The sequence below is a fragment of the Bombina bombina genome, chromosome 4, assembly GCF_027579735.1.
Source record: "Bombina bombina isolate aBomBom1 chromosome 4, aBomBom1.pri, whole genome shotgun sequence".
NCBI classification, from domain to species: domain Eukaryota; kingdom Metazoa; phylum Chordata; class Amphibia; order Anura; family Bombinatoridae; genus Bombina; species Bombina bombina.
This window is the reverse complement of record NC_069502.1, coordinates 626209284-626229571: the sequence shown is the minus strand read 5'-3', so window position 1 is coordinate 626229571 and position 20288 is coordinate 626209284. Positions and strand designations below refer to the sequence as shown.

General features: G+C 36.1%; 1 protein-coding gene across 1 annotated transcript in view; it reads left to right on the top strand.

Annotated features, from left to right (window-relative positions):
* SYTL3 (synaptotagmin like 3) overlaps nucleotides 1-20288 on the top strand; it is a 201592-nt gene that overhangs the window by 127613 nt on the left and 53691 nt on the right. The window contains exons 8-11 of the mRNA XM_053710653.1: nucleotides 4501-4625; nucleotides 13097-13237; nucleotides 15151-15329; nucleotides 18986-19088. Coding sequence (XP_053566628.1) covers nucleotides 4501-4625; nucleotides 13097-13237; nucleotides 15151-15329; nucleotides 18986-19088 — 548 coding nt within the window. The remainder of the gene's footprint in view (nucleotides 1-4500; nucleotides 4626-13096; nucleotides 13238-15150; nucleotides 15330-18985; nucleotides 19089-20288) is intronic.

The window sequence follows — 20288 nt, the reverse complement described above, 5'->3', positions numbered from 1 at the left end:
ACATTTTATAGTAAGAATTTGTGCTAAAGTTAAACAATCAAATGGAATGATTATTGTCGTTAGGTATGTGACTTATATGATCCTGTACTCATCTGATAGTCATAATAAACAAACTAAATCTAGAATGGCTTCTATAAATGTTGATGTGATTGAGGATATGAAGACCTCTTATGAATTTTTATTAGGTGTCCATAAATCTGAAGAATGTTTTCTTTATTTCTCTGCTGAAGGAAACTATAAGACATTTACAGTGTATTATTCAATAAAGAATAAATTATTATCATAGGAGCCAGTTTTAAATGGGGCCTTAAAGAAGGTTTACCTTGTAGGGTTTTTTTTTCTCTCGATGGTGATACCCAAGAAACTGGCATTATTAGATGATTTTGAGTCATCTTCTAGTTGGCTAATCTACTGGACGATCAGTTCTTTGTATTCTGATACTTTAAGAAACCAGATCTGTTGGAAGAATTAAATGACAGAAAAATGGATTCTGCCTACCAAATAGAAATTCACGAGCCTGTTTTTAGAACAATAAGCTTTTAGGTTTCAGCAGTTAATCTTCTCTAGAGGAAGCATAGCCAAACATGTTTTATTTCTGGATTAACTATAAGATATCCTCATGATAATGTATGGAAAAGAATTTACAGGGTATAATTTATATCATAAGTCTTTACATGTAGTAGAAATGAAAAAAATCCTCCTGGAAACCCTTTTAAAGGGCCATGATACCCACATTTTTTCTTTCATGATTTAGAAAGAGAATGCATTTTTAAAGATCTTTCTAATTTACTTCTATTATCTAATTTGTTTTATTGTCTTGATATTCTTTGCTGAAAAGCATATCTAGATATGCTCAGTAGCTGCTGATTGGTTGCTGCACATAGAAGTCTCATGTGATTGGCTCACACATGTGCATTGCTTTTTCTTCAAATAAGGATATCTAAAAAATGAAGCAAAATAAATAATAGAAGTAAATTGTAATGTTGTTTAAATGTGTATGTTCTATCTGAATCATGAAAGAAAGATTTTTGGTTTAGTGGCCCTTTAATTCAATTAATTCCTGATGTATGTTCCAGTCTTCCATAATAAGCTCTTTAAAATTCAAACCATCTTCAATGGTTTGTCATTAAAATCCACTGTTTTAACTAATTTATCACTGTCATATGTAAACTTTGCAGTGTTGAACTTTGCATTTTCTGTTGTACATGAGTTCTGGCAGCACTTATATGACCTTCATGTACCTACATGTCTCATCTAATCCCATGCATACAGTAAATAATCATATAGTTTACTGAGTAAAAACATTACTGTACCATCCTGTTACATCATTATCAATAATGTATTATCAGAATAAATGCAACATGCCATGAGAAAAGGGTATACAAATTCTGAATAAACTAGTTTTTTTAAAGGGACATAATACTCATATGTTAAATCACTTGAAACTGATTTAGTATAACTGTAAAAAGCTGACAGGAAAATATCACCTGAGCATCTCTATGTAAAAAAGGAAGATATTTTACCTCACAATCTTCTCAGCTCAGCAGAGTAAGTTCTGTGTAAAAAGTTATACTCAGCTGCTCCCAGCTGCAGGTAAAAAGAAATGAACAGCAGCCAATCAGCATCAGCAGTGCTGAGGTCATGAACTCTTTTACTGTGATCTCATGAGATTTGACTTAACTCTCATGAGATTTCATAGTAAGCTGAATAGGGAAATAATATGAGAGTGCACGAGGCTCATCCCCTAAGCTGTCCCAGGACAGACACACTAAAATGCTGCTTAGAAATCCTTTACAATGGGATGTTGCTACTTTTGAGGTAAAATATATTTCTTTTTTACATAGAGATGTTCAGGTGATATTTTCTAGTCAGCTTTTTACAGCTATACTGCATCACTTTTAAGTGTTTAAATATTTGGGTATTATGGCCCTTTAAGCTTATATAGCTAAAGAGAATAACATATAAGTGACTAGAAAATAAATAGATAAATATAATACAATAATAATATAATAATATAAAAATAAAGTGTGTGCATATAATTCTGTTATTGCTTGTCACGTGCAAAGGAAAGCATTAGATGCATTCATTTCATAAGACTTGGTGGCTAGAAGCAGGTATTCCTTGCTTATGCCCAAAAATACAGAATGTAATAGTCACATGAATTGAAGGCACAATACAGTCAATTCTGAAACAAACGAAAAAACAGAAAGTGCCATCTAGTGCAGATCAAATGTGCATTCAATGGTGTCCAAAGTGCACAATCACAAGTATATTAACAAGACTAGCAGTACTCAACCGTGCAGATAGAGGCAGACTGAGAACTTGCAGTGTCCCAGCTTACTGATTCTCGTGTGAGGGTATATAACCTGCAGCTCCTCCCAATAGACCAAGTCAGTAAGCCGCTCTTGTATGTGTAAAAAAAAATTTGTATTTGAAAGAATAAAAACATTTTAGGTTTAAGGATTCATCCACATATCTTCATATATAGTAGCAAAAAACAACCTACGCGTTTCTCAGCTCCAAAGATATTTCATCAGGTGTCTGTTGCACTGATGTATCATGTTTCCTGTGGGTAATTGTATTAGTCTATTGCATAAATGAGGTGCCCCTCTGATGATAAAGCTTGTGCTTTTGTTGCCTAGCAACCGGAAATACCAGGGTGTTTGAGTGCAATACAGGTTAGTGACCAAATACATAAAGAATGCAAAAATAAATCATCATTGATTTATAAATTTGGTATTACTACTAGATGTGTGCTTTGAAGGCCCTGGCACAATATGCATAAATAAGAGTAGCTTTAAAATGAGTAGTATTATTTGCTCCTATCTTATTGATATTGTTCAATTTTCATTATTCAGTTTAATCCATTTTCTTTCATTCCGGATGATCCCTCATTTAGTGCTTGAAGAAAAAATATAATATTATATTACATTCCTCTGTGAAGTTTTTTTCCAGTACACCATTGCAAACAACTTTAAAGATTAGCTTTACCCACTGCCATAATTAAAAGTTAATTACAATTCTTCATAAAGGGAATGAAACCCCAATTTTTTCTTTAAAGGGACCGTCTATTACAGAATGTTGATTGTTTAAAAAGATACAAAATCCCTTTCTTACCCATTTCCCAGTTTTGCATAACCAACACAGTTATATTAATATACTTTTTACCTCTGTGATTACCTTGTATCTAAACCTCTGCAGACTGCCCCTTATTTCAATTCTTTTGATAGGCTTGCATTTTAACCAATCATTGCTGACTCATAAATAACTCTACAGGTACAGGAGTGAGCACAATGTTACTTATATGGCACGCATGAACTGGTGCTGTCTAGCTGTGGAAAACTGTCAAAGTGCACTGAGATAAGAGGCAGACTTCAAGGGCTTAGGAATAAGCATACCTAGGTTTAGCTTTCAACAAAGAATACTAAGAGAACAAAGCAAATTTGATGAAAAAACAAATTGAAAATTTGTTTTAAATTGCATGCCCTATCTGAATCATGAATGTTTAATTTTGACTAAACTGTCCCTTTAATGATTCATATAGAGCATACAATTTTAAACAACTTTCTAATTCACTTAAATGTAACATTTTCTATGTTGACTTGGTATCTTTCGTTGAAAAGCATGGACGTAAGCTCAGGAGCATGCATGTGTCTGGCACAAATTATATATATTTGTAAGAGCTCTAGATAGCAGCACTATTTTGTGCCATGTAGAGCTCCAAACACCCATCTAGGTATCTCTTCAACAAAGAATATCTTGGAAACTAAGCAACTTTGGTAATAGAAGTAAATTAGAAACTTTTTTTTTAAATTGTATGCTCTGTCTTAATCACAAGATAATATTTTTGAGTTGTTTTTCCCTTTAATATTATATATAAAATATTTCTATACTTTAACCACTGGAAGGCTCAAACCTATTCCTTGAAATATATAATCAAAGGAATTTTTAGAATAAAAAAACAACTTTTTAAAACATATTACATTACTGTGGTGTTACAAATTAAAGGTGCCTGGGTGAAATCGTAAAATGAAAAATCAAAAGCATAGTATTAAGCAGAAAAAACCCACAATAGGGTATATTTATTAATGTGCGAGTGGACAGGATACAATGTAGCGTATCATGTCCGCCCCACATCGCTAAATGCTGACAGCATACGCTGTCGGCATTTATCTTTACACCAACAGTTCTTGTGACCTGCTGGTGCAATGCCGCCCCTGCAGATTCGCTAGCAGGAGGTGTCAATCAACCAGATCTTATTAGATCGGGTTGATTTCTGTCCGCGGCCTCAGAGCAGGTGGACAGGTTATGAAGCAGCGATCTTTAGACCGCTGCTTCATAACGTCTGTTTCCGGCGAGCCTGAAGGGGCACCAAGCTCCATACGGAGCTTGATAAATTGCCCCCTATATCTCAATGTACGTTCCCCTAATTACATTTTCTTCTCAGACATACAAAATAATCTCTAAATAATATTTATTTCTTTTCTCTTTATTTTACAGAGATATCTAAATCTCAGAATGATATGACTGAAAAATATCACCTTACAACTGATTATGGCCAGAAAGCAGAGAAGAGGAAAGAAAAAAGGAGTCACTCGGACACTGCTATAAATATAGCTAGTGAGGTATCTTAGCATGAGTTCTTCCTTGCTGACACTGGTGTAAATAAAGAGTACACTGTCCCTTGAAGTTTAAAATGTACAGTACTATATTTATCAGGTGTAATGGACATTTCTCCCTATGTATCTTTTTCAATTTATCTTTAGCCTGAGGCACTGATGACTTCTCTCCCTTGGTCCAAACACTCCAGTGCTTTGGCATATGTGACACTGCTGGTTCCCTTTTTATCTCTCAAATTGCACCGTTTGCATATCATTCTGTGTCCCGCTTTTGTTGTGTGCCTTAAGGCTCTGTTCTAGGCCCTCTTTTCTTTTCAGCTAGTGCATTATTTCTAAATGCTGATGACACCACTTCTTTAAGAGATATGAAACCCAATCTTTTTCTTTCATTATTCAGATAGATCATGTGATTTTAAACAACTTTCCAATGTTTTACTTCTATTATGCATTTTGTTTTGTACTCTTGGTTTCATTTGTTAAAAAGGATACCTAGGTAGGCTCAGGAGCTGCTGATTGGTGGCTGCACATATATGTCTCATGTTATTGGCTCCCCCAAAAGGGGCCAAATTATCAAATGGTGAATCATGTCTGCACGACATTGCTATGTCAACAGCATACGCTATCGGCATTTAACATTGCACAAGTATTTCTGGTGAAATGCTTGTGCAATGCCGTCCCCTGCACATTCGCGGCCAATTGGCCACTAACAGGGGGTGTCAATCATCCCGATCAGATCAGGATGATTGCACTCCGCCACCTCAGAGGTGCTGGACGAGTTAAGGAGCAGCGGTCTTAAGAGTGCCCGGCGAGCCGGGGGTAGATTGCAGCATCCGCTGCTTGGTACATCTACCCCAAAGTGTTAACTATCTCTCTGCATTGCTGCTTCTTTAACAAAAGATACCAAGAGTAGGAAGCAAATTAGAGGATGTAAATTGGAAAGTTGTTTAAAAGTGTATTCTCTATCTGAATCATGAAAGAAAAATGTTGGGTTTCATGTCCCTTTAACTTGTCTTAAATAGAATTAGATGACAGATGAACAAAGTGTAGTAATATAAATGTAATGTGAGACATATAAGGAAATTATCAAAGAAAATTGTGGCAATAAGGAAAAGTATGACGTTCAAGTCAGAGAATGAATAGTAAAAGTACATTATTACCTCCTAGAAAGTCATAAACTCTGGGACCAGTGTTTTGTGCAAATTTTGCCCCAAGTACCAGGGAATTGTGAAATTATTTTGCTATCTCTGAGTTTAAACAGAAAAAGACCTTTTTGTTTTTTGAAAATGATCTTCTTCTTCTTTTTTTTTTTTTAAATAAAAAGAGCTATCAGTGGAAGACACTTTCAAATTACCTTTTTAGTTACATAATTAAAAAGATTATTGTAAAATTCCAAAAGTAAAAAAAAAAAGGTGAAAAGATTAATTCCACAAAAACCTGCAAATAAAAAACTGTAGAAAAAAACCCTCAAAATGTGTTAATTGGCAAACTTTTTAAACATTATATATATATATTGTATTGTTCCGAGTATAGGTCGCACTTTTCCCCCCTAATTTAAATCTTTAAATTCGGGATGCGGCCTATAATCGGGGTTTTATTTATTTTACATTTCATTGTTGCCTCCTGAGTTCCCGCGCTGAATGCAGAATGCGGGAACTAGAGGTGTAGTAGCTTAGTATTTTTGATACGCCTTATTAGGAGCACAGGAGGGCGGAAGCGATTAGCGTGCAACTGTCTGATGTGGTAAGTGCTCTGCTGCAGCCTGTGTAATTAAAGGGATACTAACACCACATTTTTTTCTTTCATGATTCAGATAGAGCATGCAATTTTAAGCAACTTTCTAATTTACTCCTATTATCAATTTTTCTTTGTTCTCATGGTACCTTGATTTGAAAAAGCAGTAATAAAAGGTTAGGAGCCTGCCCATTTTTAGTTCAGCACCTTGGTAGAGCTTGCTGATTGGTTTGCTACATTTAGCCACAAATCAGCAAGTGCTACCCAGGTGCTGAACAAAAAATGGTCTGGCTCTAAAGCTTACAGTACTGCTTTTTCAAATCAAGATAGCATGAGAACAAAGAAAAATTGATAATAGGAGTAAGTTAGAAAGGGGCTTAAAATCTCATGCTCTATCTGAATCATGAAAGAAAAAAAAAATGGGTTTAGTATCCCTTTAAGTCGGTGCCAAGGGAGGTCAAACTAAAGTAAGTGGAGACTAACTAACTGGTATTACCAGTATTTTGTTTAGGGCATACTGTTCAGAGCAACTCGGTTCCATTGTTGTGTTAACCTTTACAGCCAGGCAGAATGAAAAGCACTGAATGTAAAGGCTGTCTGTGCAGTATCAGTTCCCACAGGAGATTATAGCGATTTACACATAGCTGAGGTACGGCTGTGCTGACACAGTAATGTGTAGGAGAGGGCAGCAAAGAACGTTGCAAAATATCGGTATTAGGTAGGAATAACAACAAAAAATATATGTACAACACAGAGTTAATACTCTGGGGCCTAGTTATCAAGCCGTCAACCTCAAATATGCTGGAATTCCGCAGCGTATTTGTGGCGAGGCTGATTCGCCTTAGTTATCAAAGGCTAGAGACCGGCAAAAGTAGAATTTTGTGATGTAAACTTCGATCCGCCGGACTCAGTCCGACACAGATCGATTCTTACGTCACTCCAGAAGTGCGGCACAATCTGACTACTTTTGCTAGTTATCAAAAAACTAGCAGGTACGCTCGGCACTTTTCCGGCCCAGCGTACCTGGTTTTCAAACCGCCACTCTGGAGGCGGCGGATCCCATAGGAATCAATGGGAGTCTGACCATAGCGAAAGTACAAGTTCGCTGCTGCCAGACATCCCATTGATTCCTATGGGAGATGGCTGCACCTAACACATGTACCCCGAGTTCAAACACCACTAATCTGTCCCCCCTACACCGCCGCAATTAAATAAAGTTATTACCCCCTAAACCGCCGCTCCCGGAGCCCACCGCAAGCTACTCTATACATATTAACCCCTAAACCGCCGCTCCCGGAGCCCACCGCAACTATAATATATGTATTAGCCCCTAAACCGCCGCTCCCGGAGCCCAACGCAACTATAATATATGTATTAACCCCTAAACTGCCGCTCCCGGGCCCTGCCGCAACCTATATTAAATTTATTAACCCCTAATCTGCCCCCCTACACCGTCGCCACCTATAATACATTTATTAACCCCTATCCTGCCCCCCACTACACCGCCGCCACTGTAATAAATTTATTAACCATTAAACCTAAGTCTAACACTAACCCTAACACCCCCCTAACTTAAATATTAATTAAATAAATCTAAATAATATTTCTATTATGAACTAAATTAATCCTATTTAAAACTAAATACAGGTACTTACCTTTAAACCATAATATAGCTACAATATAAATAATAATTATATTGTAGCTATCTTAGGATTTATTTTTATTTTACAGGCAAATTTCAATTTATTTTAACTAGGTACAATAGCTATTAAATGGATCAGCCAATCGGATTGAACTTCAATCTGATTGGCTGATTCAATCAGCCAATCAGATTTTTCCTACCTTAATTCCGATTGGCTGATAGAATCCTATCAGCCAATCGGAATTGAAGGGACGCCATCTTGGATGACGTCCCTTAAAGGAGCCTTCATTCGTCGGTAGTCCGTCGGTAAAGAAGGATGTTCCGCGTCGGCGGGATGAAGATTGAAGACCCCGCTTGGAAGATGACATCGCCCGGATAGAAGACTTCTTCAGCGCCTCTTGGAAGATGACATCGCCCGGATGGAAGACTTCTTCAGCGCCGCTTGGAGGATCACTTCATCGGATGGAAGATGTCTTCAGCGCCACTTGAAGGATAACTTCTGCCGCTCCGGGTCTCCTCTTCGGTTCCATCACTGCTCGGCTGAGTGAAGACGACTCAAGGTAGGATGATCTTCAGGGGATTAGTGTTAGGTTATTTTAAGGGGGGTTTGGGTTAGATTAGGGGTATGTGGGTGGTGGGTTTTAATGTTGGGGGGGTTGTATTTTTCTTTTACAGGCAAAAGAGCTGAATTCTTTGGGGCATGCCCCACAAAATGCCCTTTTAAGGGCTGGTAAGGTAAAAGAGCTTTGAACTTTTTTAATTTAGAATAGGGTAGGGCATTTTTTTATTTTGGGGGGGTTTGTTATTTTATTAGGGGGCTTAGATTAGGTGTAAGTAGCTTAAAATTGTTGTAATATTTTTAAAATGTTTGTAACTTATTTTTTTTATTTTTTGTAACAGCTTTTTTTATTTTTTGTACTTTAGTTAGTTTATGTAATTGTATTTAATTGTAGTTATTTGTAGGTAATTTATTTAATTAATGTAATGATAGTGTAGTGTTAGGTTTAATTGTAACTTAGGTTAGGATTTATTTTACAGGTAATTTTGTATTTCTTTTAGTTGGTAGTTATTAAATAGTTAATAACTATTTAATAACTATTCTAACTAGCTAAAATAAATACAAAGTTACCTGTAAAATAAATATAATTCCTAAAATAGCTACAATGTAATTATTAATTACATTGTAGCTATCTTAGGGTTTATTTTACAGGTAAGTATTTAGTTTTAAATAGGAATAATTTATTAAAGTATAGTGTAGTGTTAGGTGTAATTGTAACTTAGGTTAGTTTTTATTTTACAGGTTAATTTCTCTTTATTTTAGCTAGGTAAGCTATTAAATAGTTAATAACTATTTAATAGCTATTGTACCTAGTTAAAATAAATTGAAATTTGCCTGTAAAATAAAAATAAATCCTAAGATAGCTACAATATAATTATTATTTATATTGTAGCTATATTAGGGTTTATTTTAAAGGTAAGTATTTAGTTTTAAATAGGATTAATTTAGTTCATAATAGAAATATTATTTAGATTTATTTAATTAATATTTAAGTTAGGGGGGTGTTAGGGTTAGTGTTAGACTTAGGTTTAGGGGTTAATAATTTTATTACAGTGGCGGCGGTGTAGTGGGGGGCAGGATAGGGGTTAATAAATTTATTATAATTGGCGACGGTGTAGGGGGGGCAGATTAGGGGTTAATAAATTTAATATAGGTTGCGGCGGGGTCAGGGAGCGGCGGTTTAGGGGTTAAACTATTTATTTAGTTGCGGCGAGGTGCGGGATCAGCAGGATAGGGGTTAATAACTTTATTATAGAGGGCGACGGTATGGGGGGGCAGGATAGGGGTTACTAGGTATAATGTAGGTGGCAGCGGTGTCCGGGAGCGGCGGTTTAGGGGTTAATACATTTATAAGAGTTGCGGCGGGGTCTAGGAGCGGCGGTTTAGGGGTTAATACATTTATAAGAGTTGTGGCGGGGTCTAGGAGCGGCGGTTTAGGGGTTAGTAACTTTATTTAGTTGCGGGAGGCTCCGGGGGCGCCGGTATAGGGGGTAGAACAGTATAGTATAGTGTGGGTGCTTAGTGACAGGCTAGCAATAAAGCTGTGAAAAAGCCGAAGAGCAGCGAGATCGGATGAGTGATAACTCTCACAGTCCGATGCTCATCGCCCCGTACTTGGTGCGCGGCTTTTTGACAGCTTTTTTGATAACTTAGGCGAATTTTTGCAGGTCCGCGGCGGCGATGTGAGGCGAGCTTAGGCGGGCGTATTGGGCCGGCGAAGGCAGAAAAAGTAGACACGTTGATAACTATCCCCCTCTGTGTTGTACATACATTTTTGTTGTTGTTATTTCTACCTAATATTTTACAACATTCTTTACTGCCCTCTCCTACACATTACTTAAGGGAAGTACGGTATTAAAAAAAAAAAACCTGGTCAAAGTGCTGAGTTCTTTTGTGCACAGGTGGATTTTTGGATAGCAGATCATTGTAATGCTTGTTGTGACTTAAATAGTTATGCTAAATATTGAACTTAATTTATTGTGATTTTTGATGTTTGATGATTTTTGGTTTCATGTAGTGCAATTTATATAAGTGGGATAACGTGTGCATCCGTATCTAGTGATTTTTGACATGGTGTCAGTGATCCACAAATATACTGCTCCAAATGCCCTTTTTGCCCCCACAGAACACTTCAATCAAGGTCTTCGCTCATATTTTCTTTAAAAGCTAAAAAGTAAATTTCTTTAATATGGCACCCAACTTTAAGGGTGCGGCCTATAATCAGGTGCGGCCTATACTCGGGACAATACGATATATATATATATATATATATATATATAAGCATCCAAAGAGAAAAGCACTCACCGGGTCTTTTTTAGCAATAGCAATTTTAATCTGTGACGTTTCGGGGTTGCCCCCGTCTTCAGACAACTACTTACAGGTAAATACAGTAACTCACCCTTTATAGCAAGCAGACCCGCTCCCAAGTGCAGCCCCGCCGGTGGCGTTCCGGAAGTAAGCAGCCGCGCGCAGATCCCTACGTCATCGGCTGTCATAGCAACCAGGACGCCTCCCGGCAGAGTCCCTATTACAATTAAAAAACTTAAAAATGAACTGTGCAATGATACAACATTATTTACAAAAGGCAAAACAAAAAATATATACTTGGAAAAACGTTCCTAAAGTGTGGGCACTAACTTCCAGGCAATAAAACCGTAAACTAACAGATAGAAAACTATCCTAATATCGCTAAGTCCATACATTACTTAGCGATGGAGTTAGCGATATTAGGATAGTTTTCTATCTGTTAGTTTACGGTTTTATTGCCTGGAAGTTAGTGCCCACACTTTAGGAACGTTTTTCCAAGTATATATTTTTTGTTTTGCCTTTTGTAAATAATGTTGTATCATTGCACAGTTCATTTTTAAGTTTTTTAATTGTAATAGGGACTCTGCCGGGAGGCGTCCTGGTTGCTATGACAGCCGATGACGTAGGGATCTGCGCGCGGCTGCTTACTTCTGGAACGCCACCGGCGGGGCTGCACTTGGGAGCGGGTCTGCTTGCTATAAAGGGTGAGTTACTGTATTTACCTGTAAGTAGTTGTCTGAAGACGGGGGCAACCCCGAAACGTCACAGATTAAAATTGTTATTGCTAAAAAAGACCCGGTGAGTGTTTGTCTCTTTGGATGCTTGTATTATTATTTTAAAGCACCCCGGGCAGGCTGAATGATGATCATGTCACCGTGAGTGCTTCTACCTCTTTGGATATTATATATATATATATCCCCACAACAGTGAAGGCAAATGTCTGTTTTCCATATCTAATAATTTAGTCAATAATTGTGAAAAACTAAAGCAGGTGGTATCTAGGCATTAACAGTCACTAACCGGTAAAAGGGACAAAATATCTGCCTGTTTCTAAGCCACTACAGACATCCTCTTATCACATGCTTTTTAATAACTTTCCACAACGGGAGACTGCTAGTTCATGTGGGCCATATAGATAACATTGTGCTCACTCCCGTGAAGTTATTTAAGAGTCAGCACAACACAGCACTAATTGGCTAAAAATGCAAGTCAATAGATAATAAATTAAACAACAAAAATTCTGGTGTAGACGTTGTATCAATAATGATCATCCTTATCATTTGCTTTGTTATCAGAACATGATGGCAAGAAGCAGTTTATAGCAGAAGATGACATGGATAAGGAGATTGATCAGGAAGTAAAAACTAAATATGTCACCATGTGTTGTCTTTATCTAAACATAATCACAGTTCTGATCTGAGCATCACTATTACTACATACCTGCATTAGAATGTAAATCTTTATAAAAAGTTCTATATTCTTCAGTAGTAGCAACAAATCGTTTTGGTCATGTTGTTACTGGAATTAATTATCAATGCCATCCTTGGAGATGAAATTAAGAGACTTTAAAGTTGAAACTTAGAGCCATTATATATAAAACCATTCCTCATAATCTGGCGATCACACCAGCTTTACCTCGTGTGTGTGCAGCAAAATCATTACTAGATTCAAAGATCTGCAACTTTCTAATGTTCTCCTATTATCAATGTGTCTTTGTTCCCTTGGTATCTTTATTTGAAAAAGCAAGAATGTAACCTTAGAAGCCGTCCCATTTTTGGTTCAGCACCTGGGTAGCACTTGCTGATTGGTGGCTACATTTAGAAACCAATCAGCAAGCTTACCCAGGTGCTAAACCAAAAATGGGTTGGCTCCTAAGTTTAGATTCTTGCTTTTTTAAATAAAGATACAAAGAGAATGAAGAAAAATTGATAATAGGAGTAAATTAGAAAGTTGCTTAAAATTGCATGCGCTATCTGAATCATTGAAGTTTAATTTTGACTAGACTATTCCTTTAAATAAAAAAAATTACACATTTATTTTACTATTTGTATATATTGTTTCTAAGAACTTTAAATAAAGTTATTTTTTTACTCATTGTAGTACATTTAGACAGTCAAATATCAAACTTGCTGAAAATATACAATCAAAACACAACAAAAGCAAACTTGCTTTATCTATTTACTAAACAGCGCTGAAAAATGTCCGAGGTTTTCTAATGTGCCATTTTCTTTCCGGCAGCTGGAAAAATCTAACAGCCTGCACCACCTTATCCACAAAGCTAAAGAAGAAGAAATGGTTGAGAAAAGGCAAACAAAGCATGAGAGTGATGAGGAAACCAGTTCAATGAAAAAAAGGGTATTTTTTGGCGTTCTAAAACGAGTAAGCTGTTTGTCTTACTTAAAAATGTGTAAAAATATACAGAGCAATATCTTTTTGCTTGTGAGTCACTGTTAGGTGTTAAGCAACTTAACATATAATAATCAACAGGACAGATAGACGTGATCTGACAATCTAAGGGATACATGCTATGTACTGTATATGCAGGAGTAACAAACAAGATCTTCAGGACTTAGGATATTGCAACCACGCTAACTCCCTCTCCCCATAGACTTCTATGGGGTACACTAAAGAAAAACCTTTTACTTTTATTGCTTGTGTGCTAACCCAAAACTGCGCTAGATCAACTACGCTAAAGCTGAAAGTGCGTTAGGAATACTTTGCAATCCTATGTTCTCCACTTAGAAGAAAATTTCCTTTTTATTTATTTATTTCATATATATATATATAAATATATATATATGTGTGTGTATGTATATATTTTTGTAAGATATATATCTAAACCTTATATCTATATTAATAAAAAATATATACATACTGTGTATGTGTATGTGTATATATATATATATGTATATATATATATATATATATATATATATATATATAAATATATATATATATATATATATAATACACAGACACACATTGGAGCCCTTGCCAGTCAAACACCTTGACATATACCATATTTCTTTCACAACATTTTTTTCAATATTAAAATTAGATTTTTGTATTAAAAACATATGAGTGTAATACTTTGTTTATTTGTTTTACATGTGTTTTGTGAATTTTTTTCAACCCTAAAACTTTACGTCAGGCCTCAAGTCGTACTTATTCTTCTAACGCTATTTGGGCTTCTATTTAAGCCCAACCCGTAACTATAAACTTTTGATATCAGCGGTGTTTAGCATGGTCACAATATCCATTGAATGTAATAGGTGTGCTAAAGCGATGTTGCTGCACTAAAACTTCTCTTGTAAATCTAATTTACCAAGGACTTGTAATATCAAGTTGCACGCTAATGTTAGCTCGATCCAGCGATACTGCTTATGACGTCCTGCGCTATCACCACTAATCTGGACCTTAATTTTTTTTAAGGGACTTTTCTACACGCTGCAGATTAGTTGGTTTATATGTGTAGGATCCCGCTTATATCTGTCCCTAATTGGCCACAGCAAAGAAAGTAAAATAAACAACATTCCACAGGCTTTGCAAGGGATGTTTTCGGGGCCTGCAAAACAATGTATCTCTTACTAACAAAATTAAAATTTTGGATGCTTTTTAAACATTTATTTTGCATGCAGATCCTTTGCAATGTTGTAAGTATTTGTTATAAATAAATTCAGACATCCCAACCTGCAAAAACTAATTTCAGGGAGGTAGCTTCATCCGCTACTGCGCCACTTCCCCCCCCGACCAGTTATATATTGGACACCTTAAAACCATAAATAAGATAGAGACTTATCATTAAAGTAGCTTCCCACTAAAGTCACATTAAAAAAGTAGCTTTATTGCACAACCACATACAACAAACCTATTTTCCAGTGATCGTACGCTTGTTGAATGCTTAAATATTTTGGAATACAAAGTTTAATTACGTGCAGTAAATAAGGTAGTATTTGTGTTTTATTTTATTAAAATCAGTGGGGGGCTTTTTGGTTACTGGTGCATGCTTTGAGGGTTCTATAACGTCCCAGCAACTAAAGGCATTCCTTAAAGAAACACTTTTCCGGGTTTGGGCCACTTTGGATCATGGTACTTGGAATTTCAGGGAGATTGCATTCCATTTGCTGGCATCAGGGAGCCGCTATTACAGTCAGGGAGACTCCCTGAACTTCAGGGAGAGTTGGGATGTCTGTAAATTCAAAATTGAATTTGTCTATTTAATATATAATTTGTACACCAAACATGAATGCACAACTCAAATGTGGAAAATGCTCTAACATTTTGCTTTTCAGGAGAGTATGTGCAGCATTAGCAGCAGTTGCACAGAGACAGAAAGCTTTGACAATGCAGATATTACTGGAGAAATAGAGTTTGCTATATCATACAACTTTAAGTTCTGCACCCTAGAGATATCCATCAAAGCTTGCAAGAACCTAGCTTATGGGGAAGAGAAGAAAAGGAAGTGTAACCCGTAAGTTTACAGTCCATTACTATAAAGCGGTAACATAATCAGAAGAATTTGCATTATGTTTTTCTTAAGCATAACAAGCTAGAAAATACAATTTGTGATCAGAAAAAAACACCACATGTTCAGTAATAGACAGGATTAAGAGCTAGATTGTCCAGAGTGGGCCTTAAGAAAGATCCTATAGTGTTTCCCCCATAAATCTTTAAAAAAAAACAACATGAATTGCAATCATAGTAGACCCAGAGACACCTACATTTCATCTGTAGATAGGTGTATTGCATTGAGCGATGATACTTTTTTATTGGACTAATTATACATTTATAAGATGACAAGCTTTGCGGAAGAATGTCTTCCTTTTTCAAATCTGAAGCAATACTGACCAATTTGATGGAATTTTCTGATTATATATTAAAACACAGGCTAAAAAGACAGAAAGTGTTACAGAGGTCTGAATGCAGGGAGAGGAGGGGGTGTCATAAAATCATGAGGGGGGTTTAGGAGACAGAGGCAGACAGTGTCCAGTTAAGTATAACAGACAGGGGAAATATATGGTTATACACAAAGCATATACTGACATAAAGTTATATATCAACATAGAATCAATATGTATAAAGATGTGAAATAAGGTATACAGGGGAATATAAGATAGTCAAAAAAGGGAGAAAGGAAAGAAAGAAAAAAAAGGGGAATAATAGTAATGACAAAAGTGTTGACATAGGCTTACCTGCGTACCTATACATAGAGAGTGTGGAATATACAATGTAATTGACTACAATATATCGGCTAGATTTGGAGTTTTGTCGGTAACGACCCAAAAAACTAACGCCGGCTTTTTTCTGGCCGCACCATAAAAATAACTCTGGTATTGAGAGTCCACATAAAGGCTGCGTTAGGCTCCAAAAAAGGAGCGTAGAGCATTTTTAACGCAGCTTCAACTCTCGATACCAGAGTTGCTTACGCAAGCGGCCAGCCTCAAAAACGTGCTCGTGCACGATTCCCCCATAGGAAACAATGGGGCTGTTTGAGCTGAAAAAAAACCTAACACCTGCAAAAAAGCCGCGTTCAGCTCCTAACGCAGCCCCATTGTTTGCTATGCGGAAACACTTCCTACGTCTGCACCTAACACTCTAACATGTACCCCGAGTCTAAACACCCCTAACCTTACACTTATTAACCCCTAATCTGCCGCCCCCGCTATCGCTGACCCCTGCATATTATTATTAACCCCTAATCTGCCGCTCCGTAAACCGCCGCTACTTACATTATCCCTATGTACCCCTAATCTGCTGCCCCTAACACCGCCGACCCCTATATTATATTTATTAACCCCTAATCTGCCCCCCACAACGTCGCCTCCACCTGCCTACACTTATTAACCCCTAATCTGCCGACCGGACCTGAGCGCTACTATAATAAAGTTATTAACCCCTAATCCGCCTCACTAACCCTATAATAAATAGTATTAACCCCTAATCTGCCCTCCCTAACATCGCCGACAGCTAACTTCAATTATTAACCCCTAATCTGCCGACTGGAGCTCACCGCTATTCTAATAAATGTATTAACCCCTAAAGCTAAGTCTAACCCTAACACTAACACCCCCCTAAGTTAAATATAATTTAAATTAACGAAATTAATTAACTCTTATTAAATAACTTATTCCTATTTAAAGCTAAATACTTACCTGTAAAATAAATCCTAATATAGCTACAATATAAATTATAATTATATTATAGCTATTTTAGGATTTATATTTATTTTACAGGTAACTTTGTATTTATTTTAACCAGGTACAATAGCTATTAAATAGTTAAGAACTATTTAATAGCTAAAATAGTTAAAATAATTACAAAATTATCTGTAAAATAAATCCTAACCTAAGTTACAATTAAACCTAACACTACACTATCAATAAATTAATTAAATACAATTCCTACAAATAAATACAATTAAATAAACTAGCTAAAGTACAAAAAATAAAAAAGAACTAAGTTACAAAAAATAAAAAAATATTTACAAACATAAGAAAAAAATACAACAATTTTAAACGAATTACACCTACTCTAAGCCCCCTAATAAAATAACAAAGCCCCCCAAAATAAAAAAATGCCCTACCCTATTCTAAATTACTAAAGTTCAAAGCTCTTTTACCTTACCAGCCCTGAACAGGGCCCTTTGCGGGGCATGCCCCAAGAAATTCAGCTCTTTTGCCTGTAAAAAAAAACATACAATACCCCCCCCAACATTACAACCCACCACCCACATACCCCTAATCTAACCCAAACCCCCCTTAAATAAACCTAACACTAAGCCCCTGAAGATCATCCTACCTTGTCTTCACCTCACCGGGTATCACACCGATCCGTCCAGAAGAGCTCCTCCGATGTCCTGATCCAAGCCCAAGCGGGGGGCTGAAGAGGTCCATGATCCGGCTGAAGTCTTCATCCAAGCAGGGCAGAAGAGGTCTTCCATCCGATTGAAGTCTTCATCCAAGCGGCATCCATCCGGAGCGAAGCGGCAGCATCCTGAAGACCTCCGACGCGGAACATCCATCCTGGCCGACGACTGAACGACGAATGACGGTTCCTTTAAATGACGTCATCCAAGATGGCGTCCCTCGAATTCCGATTGGCTGATAGGATTCTATCAGCCAATCAGAATTAAGGTAGGAATATTCTGATTGGCTGATGGAATCAGCCAATCAGAATCAAGTTCAATCCGATTGGCTGATCCAATCAGCCAATCAGATTGAGCTCGCATTCTATTGGCTGTTGCACTTCAACTTGCTAAATTCTGGACTAAATGTGGACTCTGGTTTCTTAACCCATTATCAAATATTTTTGTAATGTACTTTCATATACTGTAGTCAATTACATTGTATATTCCACACTCTCTATGCATAGGTACGCAGGTAAGCCTAGGTCCACACTTTTGTCATTATTATTATTCCCCTTTTTTTTCTTTCTTTCCTTTCTCCTTTTTTGACTATCTTATATTCCCCTGTATACATAATTTCACATTTTTAGGAAGACATTCTTCCGAAAGCTTGTCATCTTATAAATGTATAGTTAGTCCAATAAAAAATTGCTCAATTCAATACTATTTTGATATCTAAATATCTGGACTAACACGGCTACTCCAATATATATATATATATATATATATATATATATATATATATATATATATATATATAACAGGTTCTGGTAAAAATGCCATGGTCCTGGGTTAATGAACTAATCAAGTAATTTAATCTTTTATTTTTAGATTATTTTTTATTAATAAGATTTCTGTTCCTATTTCTATTCTGTAACCATTTTTTGGTCTAAGGCAGATAAACATAGTGCACTTAATCTAGCTTTCGAACAATTATATTAAAATTAGGACCTTATATATACATATCACATATTATCTATCTATCTCCCTGCCTGTCTGTCTATCTACAATTGTTTCCATGCACTTAACCTCAAAAATACCATAAAATATGGACTATAGATTGAGAGTGAATGACAAGGTCTTACTCACATGAAGAAGTCAATGCAAGTTTAGAAAAGTCTGATCTAGTGCAAAGATGGGAGATAGATAGAAAGATAGATAGATAAAACAAAATCATCCGTTGACCTGATTATGCTCATATTAAAGTTTTCTTTTCTTTTAAGATACATAAAGACATACTTGAAACCTGATAAATCTTCTAACAGCAAAATGAAAACAAGTGTTAAGAAAAATACAGTGGACCCATTATTTCATGAAACTTTAAAGGTAAATGATCAAGATCAGTCATACTATTTCCTAAGCCGGATATCATGTTTTTGAATTTCTACTATCAGGCAGTATTGTTAAAATAATATTTTAATTAACTGAACACTATATTTAATGATAATTTTATGTATCTTAGACTTCTTAAGCTGTGATTAAATGATCTGACTACTTCACTGATGTTTAAATATTTAGTACAATTTTACAAACTTCACTTATAAAGCAACAACACATTATGCAATAATATCTAAAGTGATTTGGAGATGGTAATAATATATTGTTAAAGGGACAGTCAACACCAGAATTTTTGTTGTTTAAAAAGAAAGATAATCCCTTTATTACCCATTCCCCAGTTTTGCATAACCAACACTGTTATAGAAATACACTTTTTACCTCTGTGATTAACTTGTATCTATGCTTCTGCAAACTGCCTCCTTTTTTCAGTTCTTTTGGCAGACTTGCATTTTAGCCAATCAGAGCTTACTCCAGGGTAACTTCACGTGCATGAGCTCAATGTTATCTATATGAAACACATGAACTAATGATCTCTAGTGGTCAAAATGCATTCAGATTAGAGGCAGTCTTCAAGGTCTAAGAAATTAGCATATGAACCTTCTAGGTTTAGCTTTCAACTAAGAATACCAAGAGAACAAAGCAAAATTGGTGATAAAAGTAAATTGGAAAGATGTTTAAAATTACATTCCCTATTTAAAGCATGAAAGTTTTTTTGGACTTGACTGTCCCTTTAATAGAGTAAATAATTATATAAAATGTACTACTACATACAAACTACAATTCTTTATTGCAAGTATTCCTCATTTCAATAGTTTCTTCATATAACATGGTACAATGTCTTATTTTGCTACAAAAGTGGAGTGGCTATTAATCTACTTATCTCCAAATATCCCAGTTACTTGACTGATTGGTACATTGGCAATCACCTGCCTACTTACAACCTTTTGTTGTGCTTCCAAGTGCAGCTTTTCTCGAGAATTCTCCATATCACTCTTTACGTCTTAACTACGTTGAGTGTGTTGGATGCTACAGAGGGCTGAGATACAGCTATTGCTGTCCCCCAATTGTAAAAAAGTAATAAGATTGTTTTTCTTTGACTCAAAAATGTGTCACTCCTTCTATTAGCAATTCTAATTTTTGTTGACTTATTATTTTTTAAGGTGATAAAAATTGTTTTTGTGTTCTTTT